We start from the raw sequence: 13,110 nt of genomic DNA on the forward strand, positions 1-13,110 counted from the left end.
CACACATACACACACACACACACACACACACACACACACACACGCGCGCAGCACATTTTAGGGAGAGCACTGGACACTGCAGGCCGAGCTTCACACCCAGTGCTATCTCAGGAAGGACGACTTTGTTATCTGGCCACAGATTTGGCTGCATGGCTGCATCTGGTGTTGTATAAACCCACTGTGACATCCTTAGAGACCTGTACTATGACATCCCTAGTTTTACACTGAACACTGTAATAAAGGAAAAGGCTTGTCGAGATCTCGCACGTTCTGCTCATTCTGTCGTTTTATTATCCAATTGTCCGTTACAGTCCCAGTCACTTTACAGAACCAACCGTTTCCACCCTTGTCATATTGTAAACCACATCGGCAAGTTAATACATAAAGCTTTGCATTTCAAAAAACTAGACACTTTAGTAACAATATTACAAAGGTTTTAGCTTCAAAAATAACTGAAATGAAAAAAATAAACCTTTAAAGAATTAGCATCATAAAATTAATTTATTCCAAGTAAAAATACAAAATAATATTATGACGTTGACCAGATATGAAAGTCCCTCCCAGAAACAACTCTAGTAATGATTGAGAAAGCACTCCTTAAAGAAAATACGAAATAAAATGAAAAATATGTAAATATGTTTAATTTTTTTCTTAGCAAAAAATCTTTCTAAAAATAACAATGAAAATTTGTCTCAGTACAAAGGCTACGTTACTATTGAAAAAATACCAGCATGAGGAAAAGGTACATATTTGACAGTAGAAAATGAGTTCTGTGAGTCACAATGTCTAAAGTTTGCAATGAAAATAAATCTGCAATAAAGATTTATGCCTTTTTTCTTTTCTTTTTTTTCTATTTTTTATACAAACAGTACAAACAGTATTGCACATAACAACAAAGAGGTTAGTTACAGCCTTCAGAAAATCCACTCGTTCAAGTGTCCCATCAAGGAAGGGCCACAGCAGGACCTGTGGTACCCGGGGCTTCCCAGTCAAGTTGCAGGGCACAACACCTCTGTGTTTTTTTTTAAAAAATAATTTTTTTGAAGGACCCTCTCTTTTAATATAACATTAAGAACTTGGGGAGCACATTTATTTACAAAACAAAAGGGAACATGTTATAATTTAATAAACTAAAAAAGTTCTCTTTAAAAAAATACAAACAGAAGAGCTCTTTCACAGTCCTGGCCAGTCACACGATCAACACTTGATTATAAATATACAAATTAAGGGAAAGCAGTTTCCTAAGTCACCCAAGTCCCAGACCACAGCACCAAGTGGAGTCTTGCTGACAACCTGGTCTCTGCGACACCGTGGCCTTCGCCTTAGCGCACGCTGCGCCGTCTGCTGGCTCCTCTAGAGCTCAGGGTTACTTTAGTACATGAAAGAGGGGTGCTTCTTCCAAACATTTGCATGTTTCACATAATTAGGTAGATTTCTGTAGGTTAGATATGATCTTTAATATTATAGTTATAAAGCTCTAACTTCTTCATTTTCAAAAAACACAAATAAGCATGAAAAAAATAAAGTTACCCATCTGTTAAATCATTTTCTTGCAGAATTAAATTAATATATATTTTCTGAATAAACTTACTTAGAAAATATCATTTTCTTTCCTATATTTCAAAATTGAGGTATTGCAAAAGATCATGTCAGTCAGAAAGCATGCCTTTTTCCTTAAAAACAAACAAGCGAAAATCATCAGCCAACTTTTGAAAACGTTCTAGAATATAAAAAGTAGTAGTGCGTAACAAAATTTCCCATACAGATGAAAACAAAGTAAAACACAAACATAGAAAAAGGAACCGAAGCAAACCAAGGCAAAGCACATCTGGGCTGCAGAAAAGCAGTCCTACCAAAGGGCCAGAGGAAACCCGAAAGGGGCGGGGTCTAATAGGCATCTTTTAATTCAGTAAAAAACTATTTTGTTTCTCCATTTTTTTTTTTTTTTTTGAAAACAAACTGTAGCTGGAGAGCCAGTATTCACAACTAAACACTGGAGAGAAAAAGAGAAAAAGGAACAAACTATAACAAAACCACACAACACTAACTTCAAGACAGAACAAGGACATCCCAGCACAAAAGACACATTGACTTCTGTCTACTCTGCAGTGCCACATCCAGTCAGATTGTCCCCAGAATTCAAAACAAAGGAAGAAGGGTTTAAAAAGCAAGCGTTACAGAGTCTTGCAATCACCTGTGTGTCTCCGTTACTCTCTGCAGCCCAGGAGTGAACACTAAAAGGTCCATGCTAGCACGAGCAGGGCTTCACTCTAGTCAAGCTGTACAGGATACATCCAGGGAACTAAGCAGTGACCGTCTCACAGAAGGCCCCTCTGCCCAGGCTGTCTCGCTTGGTGCAGACATTTCTTTAGCATCACCCTTACGTGGCCTCCTTAGCTATGTGCCTCCGTGTCAGTCTGCCGACTTATTCTAGATACCGTGTGTGTTCTTAGTGTTTGTAAGCTAAGATGAGCTCTTTGGCTGTCTAGACGAGGTCTGAAGCTGAGGTCCTAACTCAGAGCTCACGTGCTAATACACAGTTATGGATGCTCAGGCTCAGTCGTGGCTGACGCAGAGGCTTCAGTTACGTTTGATCACAGTTAGACATAATCACTTTACTATATAAAATAAATTGCACAATATGTAACAGAGCACCGCGGTACTTCATCCCCCCCAGGGTTGCTGGAAGAGCATCCTACACTAGGTTATCTATTGGCTGTAATAATGGTCGTCCTGTTACGGGTTCTCGCTGTCCATGGGCGGGCCACCCACTGAGGCATGCCTTCCTCCCACAGATTACCAAGTCTTTGAATGAAAAAAGAAATCCTTTTTAAAAAAAAAAATGAGTATTCTATAGCTTATATAGATTCTTAATTTGTGCACTGTGGGAAGGTTTTATACTAGACATTGGATATAAAATTTATTGCATGCAGCAACCGCATTAAGTAAACATGCAGTCAGGAACGGCGGCCTCCGATGGCTCTCTCTGGTCTCATATGATCTTCCTCCGGCAGCTGGCTCTATCCCTAAACCACAAAAGTGTGTTGTTGGGTTCTTGTTTTTGTTTGTAATTGATACCTTATCCTGAATAGAGTATTATGGTATCAACAATACCATTTTAATAGCAGCAAAAGCTATTGCAGCATAAATTTACATAACACTAAAAGATCTAACCCAAATCCTCAGCAAACAAAAATCAAACATGAAGGAAAATGAAAGACCCGGTTTGTGAGGTGTCCATACACGTCAAAGTACAGAGCAACTACAGGCTTATTTTCATTAAGGGCTACCCTTACTCTACGGGACCCCACTATTGAGTGCTGATTGTAAAGTGTTTGCTACATCGGCCTCTACGTACATGTGTGGCCTTTGGTAAGTCTTGTCCTAGGGGTGACTCTCTAAGTCTCTGAAAATAAGCACGTGCTCCAGTTCAAGACCAATCAGAGCAACGACAACACAACATCAAACACAGAGTCACAGACGTCAACCTGACGGCTGTGGGTGAGAATGGCAGTCTACGTAACCGTGGAGGTGACAGACAGATCAGGTGTAAGAAATCAAGGTACCAAGCAGACAAGGTGTGAGTTCAAAGGTGCAAATGGGTACCGATACACACTCTGCGATTCTGCACTATACTGGACGCTGAGTTCAGTAATATGACTGTAAATGATAATAATAATAATAAAAAGACCCATTTCTTCTTTAAAAATCGAGAACGAATGCACAGATTTCCAGAACACTGTGAGCCCTGAGGCAGTGCCCTCTTTTCCTCCTTGTGATCTACTCCAGTACTTGTAGCTGTGGCGGCCTGGGGCTCAGCTCCAGCGGAATGGGACGTGCCGGGGGCGGTCACCTCCCTCCTTCACCAGCGGTTTGTGGAACTCACGGCCGGCTCGGGAGTGGATGCTGGCCCAGCAGTATTCACAGTAGTACTGCAGACAGGTGACGTTGGCACAGAAGAATGGGGCAAACTTCCCACCGCAGCGTGTGCCCTGACACTCGTCACACATCTGATCATCCAGCACGTAAGGCTTCACTTCCACCTGGACCCAAAGAGGAGAGACAGGAAACAGGGGTCAGCAGGGCTTCCTTAGTGACAGCCTCGAGCCTGCTCATCTGAAGCTTCGTGCGCCCGACTGGCTATCTGACCTGGAAAGGGCTCAACCCCCCCCCTCCCCCAGCTATGTCCCCACATAGAGGGGACCATGAGGTTACATCTGCACAGGACAAAGAACCCTCCAGAGAGAAAATGCTTCAGACAAAGGCCACCAGCTTGAAAAGACAGACATCCATCCATCCATGTAAGGGACATCTCTAGGAGCAAGCTTGAGGGGAGGCGGCAGGCTGAAGGGAGGCTGTGGGCCTCTGTTGTGATAGCAAGGCTTTTCAAACAGTCCTGATGCTATCCTGGACCCCACCGACTGCAGGGGTCCTGGGGACAAGGGGACGAGGGGCCATGCTGAGGCTTCACTGCAGAGGCAGGCTTCTTACTCACTTGGATGTGCTCTATGTCTTACTCTCTCCACCACGGGGAACTAGAACAGAAGTTTATTGCTGCTCTTTAGGGAACATTTAATGGACCAAATGAAGCCAAGCTACAGGACATGAAAGCCTTTCAAAACCAAAGAGGAAATCGCCCGCTTCCCTGTACCTTTCCCAGAGCCTCGAAGTCTGACTTGTAAACTTCTGTGTCTTGAACAACAGGAGGAAAAAGCACGGACTCTGATCAAGTCCCTCCTGCACCTGTGCTGGAGCCAGCCCCAGGGGAGGAGTGGGGAAGAAGGGAAGCAGGCAGGGCCGGGTGGGGTGGGCTGGCCCTGAGGCCGGAGATGCCACAGTGCTCCTCTCTGTAGGCTAACTGCTCGCTGGGAGCTCCTGGGTACAGGTCTTGCTAGCAAGGTGTGTTCACTTGGAGGGCTGTCATGATAAGACTCACACCTTTGGTCACCCAAGGGGAAATGTCTTTCCTGTTGCCCACCCCACCCCCAGCAGAGGATTGAGTAAGTGAGGAGACTAGCATCCCTCATCATCACCTCTGCATTAGGAGTCACGCCTGCCTGGGCTCACAGCCAGGCCACACCAGAAAGCTGTTCCTCTCATCTGCACGCCGGAAGAACAAGACTTTTCCTACTTCCCAGAGTCCCTACAAGGAGGCTGTGAAGTGGATCACCCGGGGCTCCCCACACAGGAGGCACAGCTGCAGTTCCTAGGGCTTCCTGAGGCCAGGCCATCGCACTCTGCTTGGATGTGCTTGGTGTCCGTGTCCACATCTGCCACCATGATCTCTCTTTTCTCTGGTCTAGTTCTCTCACATATATGTGCCATCTTAGTAGTCCCTCACAAAGGCCTCCTCCTTGGTCAAAAGGTTCTGGACTGCCCACAGGGCTGAGTCCAGCTACCTCAGGGAAACAGTCGCTTCCTGTCTTCAGTGGCCTCAGTGGGAGCCAGTCTGTAGTTGCAGGCTCCCTCTCTAGGGACTTCCCTAGCAGACTCTAACTGCTCGCTTACATCGCCAAGACTGGCTTCAAACTCAAGGTCGCCAGAGCTCAGCCACCTCTCACACTGGTCTCCCCTGCCTCTGTACACCTGAAAAGCTGCCTCGCACCCTGCTGTCAGCACTCGCAACCAGTGACACACAACCACTATTTTCTTCTCTGTCTCTCTCTCTGTCTCTGTCTCTCTCTGTCTCTCTGTCTCTCTCTCCTCTCCCTTGCATAAAATCAACAATGTGTGTGCGTGTGGTATGTGTGTGTTCAGATGCATTGCCCAAGAGTATGCAGGGAAGCTCGAGGAGAAGGTGGGGTGTTCTGTTCCCCACTTTATTCCCTTGACACAGGTCTCTCCCTGAACCTGAGCCTTACAAGCAGTCAGCAAGCTCAGGGAACCTCCTGTCCTCTCTCCTCCACCCAGTGCTAGGAGTACAGGATTACATTCCTGCAGGGATCCAAACTAAGATCTCCACACTTGCACATCAGACACTTTACTTAATGTAACATCTCCCCAAGCCAACCATTTTTCCTTGATTTTGTGGAGGTTTGAATGAGGAAAGGCTTCCATGAGCTCACATTTGTGTGCTCAGTCCCTGGCCAATGAGCTGTTTTGGAAGGACTGGGAGGAGTGTCCTTGTGAGGAAGTGTATCCTCGCTAGAGGAGGTATGTCACTGCAATGGGTTTTGAGGTGTTAAAAGCCCAGACAGGTCCAGTGTCTCCCTCTACCTGCTGCTTACAGACCAGGATGCAAAGCTCTCAGCTACTGCTCCAGGGCTATGCCTGTTTACGTGCCACCATGATAATCACGGACTGGCCCTCTAAACTGTAAGCACACCCCCAGTTAAATGCCTTTTTTTTTTTTTTTTTTTTTTGGTATATAGGTGTATTACATCAAGGGAAATGTACTTCATTTGCTTATACTGTAGACCAGGCTGGAGGTGCATTTCCTGTGTGCAGCAAAATGCTGGGTCTTCTGTATGTGTCTTTTTTTTTTTTTTTTTTTTGGTTTTTCGAGACAGGAGCTAGGATTAAAGGCGTGCGCCACCACGCCCGGCTACATAAGTTTTTTGTTTTTTTTTTTAAGTTAAAATCAGATGCTGTCTGCCTGCCTAAGTTCTTCCCTAACCATATACCCTAAAACACTGGAAACAGCTGCTCTCACAGATGCGCATGCCCTCACAGATGTGCATGCATGCACTCTCCAAGCAGACCAATCACAGCAGATTAGAAACAACCCAGTGTCCCCAACAGATGAGCAAACAGAATGTGGGAGTCGGTTAAAACGTGCAGTGGAATACCACATAGTCATAGAAAATGAGTGTTCCTCCACGCTACAGTGGGGATGGCATGGTACTCAGGTGGAGTCTGGAGCTCAAACATGATAAAGCCGGATGAAGCAGATCTCACATATGTAACCCATTTCTGTAGACTTTCCAGAACAGACAAACATGTAGAAAGTCTGTACAGGATTTCCAGTTGAGCAGTCAGAAGCACTTTGTAACCTTAGGTAATGTTTTCACATGGTATCAAAGTATTGGGCAGCACTGAATTGTACACTTTAAGATTATTGACATGGTGGCTCACACCTTTAATCCCAGCATTCTGAAGCTGTAAGTTTGAGGCCAAACTGGTCTACATAGCAAGTTCTAGACCAGCCAGCACTACATAGTGAGACCCTGACTCAAAAAAAAAAAAAAACCCACAGCACTGCTGCCTTAGTTACTGTTCTATTCTTGTGAGAAGACACCATGACCAAGGCAGTTCTTATTAAAAAAAAATAAAAGCTAGCACTCGGGAGGCAGAGGCAGGCGGATTTCTGAGTTCGCGGCCAGCCTGGTCTACAGAGTGAGCTCCAGGACAGCCAGGGCTATACAGAGAAACCCTGTCTCGAAAAACCAAACCAAACCAAACCAAACAAAAAAAATCCAAACCCAAAACCAAAACCAAAACAAAGAACTTATGTGTGTTATTTATAGATGTCTATGTGTGTGCACACCTCTTGGTAAAGCTGGAAGACAGCAAGTCTCAGCAATTCTTCTGTCTCAGCCTTCCTTGGAGCTGGAATTACAGGCATTTGTGTGTAAGTGTATTACACAGGTGCTGGGATTTAAACTGGTCCTTGTGCCTGTGAGACAAGGGCTCTGAACTGCTGTGTCATCTCCAGATACTCAATGTTTTAGTTTCTGAGGAACTCCCAAGTTCTTTTCCACAGCAGCTATAAGCCATTTTGCACTCCAACTCACAAAATAGCAGGGTGCCAATTTCTACACATGTGACAATAATTCAGGCACCATTTGTGGGTTATAACCATCCTGGTGGGGAAGATGTGGACTGTGGACTCACCATGGCTCTGATTGGTATTTATTTAATAACCAAGGATATTTAACTTCTTTTCATCTGCTTGTTGATGGTTTGTATATGCTTGGCCCAGGGAGTGGCACTATTTGGAGGTGTGGCCATGTTGGAGTAGGTGTGTCATCATGGGTGTGGGCTTTAATACCCTAGTCCTAGCTGCTTGGAAGCCAATATGAAGCTAGCAGCCTTCAGATGAAGATGTAGAACTCTCAGTTCCTCCTGTATCATGCCTGCCTGGATGCTGCCATGATCCTGCCTTGATGATACTGAACCTCTGAACCTGTAAGCCAGCCCCAAATAAATGTTGTCCTTTATAAGACTTGCTTTGGTAATGGTGTCTGTTCACAGCAGTAAAACCCTAAGACATGCTCATTATTTATTTTATGTTAAGTGTGTGATCCATCTTCCTCAATGTTCTTGAGACAGTGAAGGGCAGGTATGCACCAGTCCCCCAACCCCAAGCGTGGCCATGTACCTGTCCTCTATGGAGAAAGGCTTATTCAAATCTCTTGTCTTTCTGTTGTTGAGTTGGAGAGTTCTTTCTACATTCTGGATTCAGCCTGGCAATGTCTGTTCTACCCCGTAAGTTGTCTTTTCAGTGTTTGGACAGTGTTCTTTGATACAGAAAAGTAGGTCACACAGCACAGCTGAAAAGACAATGTGATGTGACCAGAATGGCTTTTCTGGCTACTCGACTGGCTTCCAGCTGAGCTCAGCAGCAGCAGTCTTTGTGAGGGTTTTGCAGGGTCGCTGGAAGGACCTAGGGCACAGACAGCCCTCGTTCAGCTGCGGCAGCTCTCCCTAAGCTACTTTTCCAGGACAGGCTTCCCCTTGATCTTGACTGAAGAGGTCTTGACTTAAACATTTCCATGTGCCAGGCATGGTCACAGGTGGATTCGTCCATATGACTTGTGTTCACAAGCTCACTGGCAGATTGCTAATTACCAGCCAACATTACTATACAGTGGAGAGTAAGACACAGCTCCTCCCTAAAATAGTTTTTGTGGCTAGACTGGTGGCTCAGTGATTAAGATGAACATCGCATAGCATGACAGCCTGAGTGTAGATCCAGCACCCACATAAAGCCAGGCAGCAGTCATCTCCACACAGAAGATCTTTAGGGCCTGCTGCCTGTTAGCCTAACCAATTAGTGAGGTAAAGGGTTAATGAGACAATCTGTTTCAAAAAAATAAGGTGAAGAGTAACTGACACCCCCAACATCAACTTCAGGCCTACACACACACACACACACACACACACACACGCACGAACATGTACGCCCAAATAAAATAAAAATAGTAAATTGAATCAGAATCAGGCGGTGGTGGTGGTGGCGGTAGCACACACCTTTAGTCCCAGCACTTGGGAGGCAGAAGCAGGTGGATCTCTGAGTTGGAGGCCTGGTCTACAGAGTGAGTTAAAGGATAGTCAACCTGGTCTACAAAGTGAATTCAAGGACAGCCAGGGATACACAGAGAAACCCTGTCTGGAAAGCCCAAAACAAACAAACAAACAAACAAATATACTAAGTTGAATCAATAATATAACATAAAAGTTTCCTAAAGGCATTCCCCAAGTCTCCGTAGTTTCTGCCATATCCCAATACCATCTGACTATTGTCTAGTAACTCTACTTTTTTTCTTTTCTTTTTTAAGATTTATTCATTATTATACATAAGTACACTGTAGCTGTCTTCAGATGCACTGAAGAGGGCATTAGGTCTTATTATGGGTGGTTGTGAGCCACCTTGTGGTTGCTGGGATTTGAACTCAGGACCTTCCGAAGAGCAGTCAGTGATCTTACCCTCTGAGCCATCTTACCATCCCCTCTATACTTTTCTTTTCTTTTTCTTTTTTTCTATCCCTCTACTTTTCTTGATAAAGAAATAAAATAGAAAAAAAGCTGGTCTCTCTGTCGGCTACCTAAATCACTTAGTTTTAGGGTATCAATTCAGCCATAACACTGATGACATCAGCATGGTAGGAACTGAACTACAGGTCTGTACTACCACAAAAGCCCAAATACATAAGTCCTAGGTAGAGCCAACCACACAATCAAGTTGACCCTCTATTTCTAGGAGACTCAAGGGCACAGGACATGAGAATGACATACAGAAATAGTTAGATTCACGCATATGGGTTGGCCAGGCCCAAAGGACACAAAGTCCTGGCGGTGCTGTATTGCTCCCCGAAAGGTAAGGAGAGCTGAGACAGAGTCTTCAATAGGAAGAGACTGCAGGAAGCTAATGATGAATTCTACAGACCAAAAGAATGTTAAACATCACAAAAATTATCTCACTGCTTGCTTTGTCTCTAGTGATCAAGATACTGACCTCTCAAATTAAGTCGACAAATGAAGGAACTCTTAGAGGCGGAGAAAAGTCACTAGGGAGAGCATGAGCAGCTGCGGATTCCTCTCTCCCTGGACGGGAAGGTTTGTAGTAAGGAGGTGAAGCCCCGACTAAGGTCAGCTGCAGCGTGGCTTATGTTCTAAAAGCTGTATTAAGGGCAACCACCACTGTATACCCTTTCTGAGAGCTATCACTCAGATAAGCCTATCAGATACCTAGCCATCCTGGGGCACGTAAGGGATGCGTCCAGGTGGCTGGAAGCCAATTAAAAGCAAAGGTTGCAGATGGTGAAGTGCAGGTAGACAAGCCAGGGAAAAGAGGCCAAATGGAGATATGAACCAACCAGAAATGGATGTGAGGCTTGTCTTTAGTCATAATCATGTTGGCATGACTTTAGAATGGGGCAGGTCAAGTCATCCCCATCGGAGCCAGGCATGGAATTTCCAAGGTAGACACTGGTGAGGGTTGGCGGGGGTAGGGAGGTGTGACACGTAGGAACACATCAGATTCTTTAAGTACACTATGTGAGGGTTAGAAGAGAACAGTGTTGACACTGTTTAATATAATTGGAAAGTGTTCCAAAGTTAAGGATTAGGTATAATGGTCCCTGTTTCCACACTGGCCTTATGTGATTAGGGTATTCCATGATCAGGGCATGAAAGGCCCCCAGATCACTTAGTAGGTCCTTTCCTATCATCTCGAACAACATGTCTTCTAAGAAGAAACATGTAATGGGAATAACTTTAACATAATGCACTCAAAACTTGGCTTGAAGCAGACACTCTACCCAGACTTAAAAACCACACACCTTCATTAATACTCCCACTAGTTACCAAATCCACCCAGCGCTAATGCAGGTTCCCCGCTAGTAGGCTGAGCAGGAATAGCTAAATATAATGCTAAATTTCAACGGCCTGTGAGCTGAAATCCCACAGCTTAAAAAGCAGATGGCAGATGCCTAGGAAATGAAAGGAGTGATGTGCAAATAGATTTTTGCTAGCAACAAAAAGCACCCACAACCTTCCAGATATAGCAAATTCACAGTTATTAATTTTAGAGATAGACTGAAAAAATCTGTATGGGGAATGGTTTGGATTTTATTTTCTTTTGCTTTATAAAAGGATAATAATTCTTACCATTTTTACAATCTCAGGTACTAGGAGATGAAAGGTTTAAAATGATCCTGATGTCATCTCCATAGTTCAAAATGCCTGATTACACAACATGGACCTCTGTGTTTTATTGGATGGGAGCTCTGTGAGGTCTCTGGTTTTAAGATCGTCCCTTTAAAAATAATGCATTTGAAAAATTCACTTGTGTAATGTGCCACGGCATGCTCACAGAGGTCAGAGAACAATCTATGACAGTTGACTGTCCTTCCACCATGTGGGTCCCAAGGGTGGAACTCAGGTCATCAGGACTTAGTGGTACCTGTGTTTCATGAAAGACAGAAGAAAACCCAGCCAGCAGAGTCCCCGACAGCATCTGGGCTGCTCCTGTCTTGCTTCTCCATGCTGCTTGGAATGGGATTCAGATGTGAATATAAATCAGCTAAAACTTCACCATGTGGAGGACAAACCCAGGACATTTGGTTGAAGTCTGTGATGACTGTTACAGTGTCTAGGCAGAGCAGGCTGGCTGAGCTGACTCAGGCCTGTTTCCTTTACCCTAGTGGGTGTTTATACAGCTCTTCCATGTAAGAATAAGCACCCACCAAGAGACTGCTAGCTGACTGATGCCACCTACCTGTAAGTTTGGAGACCCTGAGTGTTGTGCTAAAGTAAACGGCTAGGAAAATGACGATGGTCTTTTTCTGACTGGTCATCCCATAAGTCACATCTATACTCAAGTAAGAGCTGAAAAGAGGGAGCTTGTTTTGATGCTGCAGCTCACTGCTCTGCTCTCAAAGTTGTGACTCTTCTGCCTCAGCCTCCTGAGTAGCTGGAATTAAAAGGCCTGCGCTGCCACGTATAGCAAGAAGAGCATATTTGTCCTGCTAAAACAGGGCATTCACACTAAAAATGACTTCAAGCCTTGAGACCTGGAGAGACAAGGGAGGAGAAGCCAAAGTTCACAACTAGCAAAGAGAGCCTTGACAGAAAGGTCCCACGCCATTCCAAAATCTCACTGGACTCACACAAATCAGTTCCCTTTAAAAGGACATTCTAACCAGCGGCTGTTAGAGCTCCGTGTTTCAGAAGAAGCCCGGGTTGCATTAGTTCCTTGGTTTGGGGGTGCTGATTCCTCCCCAGAGGACCCACGTAGAAACAGCTACAGCTATCGTCAGGAAGCTTTGAAAACACATCAGAAGGGACAGGTCCTAGCAGTGAGATACAGGCTGGGTTACAGGACCACAGACCACAGTCCCAGCAGAAAGCACCGGAAACAAGTCATCTAACCCTCACACCTTTTGCTATTGAGTCATTGTATACATTCCAGGCCAGGAGTGGCCAGGGACAAATGGTAACATCAACACTGCACTTAGTGTGGCAACTAGGTCATCTTAATCTTCAAGGAGCTAAAAAGACAGTGCCTCTTAGCTCTCAGCAAAGTCAGGCTCAGTATGCTTCCAGGAAAGAAGATTAAAGACATGAACTACTTAAGGGGCTTGCAGAAGTAAGGGACAGTAGCATCTCATGAAATAAAAAGGGGGTTGTTTAAAGAATGTGGAAGAAAGCAATATATGCTTAGCTGTTACAATGTTCTTTAAACCAAAGTATTTTTTAAAAGTCCCAATTTGGTTAATTGACACTCAGTATCTCTAGCCCTCAATACTAAGCTAAAATAGTAAAGAAAACATTTGTCAATGGGGTTGTGGCTGTAGCTCAGTTGGTAGAGCATGTGAATAGCATGCAAAGAGTTCTGGCTTTAGTCCCTGGCACATGCCTGTAATCCCAACACCTAGAAGATGGAGG

The 13,110-nt window shown here is 44.7% G+C and overlaps 1 protein-coding gene across 14 annotated transcripts in view; it reads right to left on the reverse strand.

Annotated features, from left to right (window-relative positions):
• Positions 1-1,933: 1,933 nt before the first annotated feature.
• Positions 1,934-13,110, reverse strand: part of Cpeb3 (cytoplasmic polyadenylation element binding protein 3) — a 173,298-nt gene continuing 162,121 nt past the window's right edge. For all 14 annotated transcript variants that reach the window (XM_029536987.1, XM_029536993.1, XM_021193125.2 and 11 more), the window contains one exon: positions 1,934-4,043. In XM_029536987.1, the coding sequence (XP_029392847.1) occupies positions 3,816-4,043 (228 nt within the window). In that variant the 3' untranslated portion in view covers positions 1,934-3,815. The remainder of the gene's footprint in view (positions 4,044-13,110) is intronic.

Source organism: Mus pahari, chromosome 1, assembly GCF_900095145.1.
Source record: "Mus pahari chromosome 1, PAHARI_EIJ_v1.1, whole genome shotgun sequence".
Classification (NCBI taxonomy): Eukaryota; Metazoa; Chordata; class Mammalia; order Rodentia; family Muridae; genus Mus; species Mus pahari.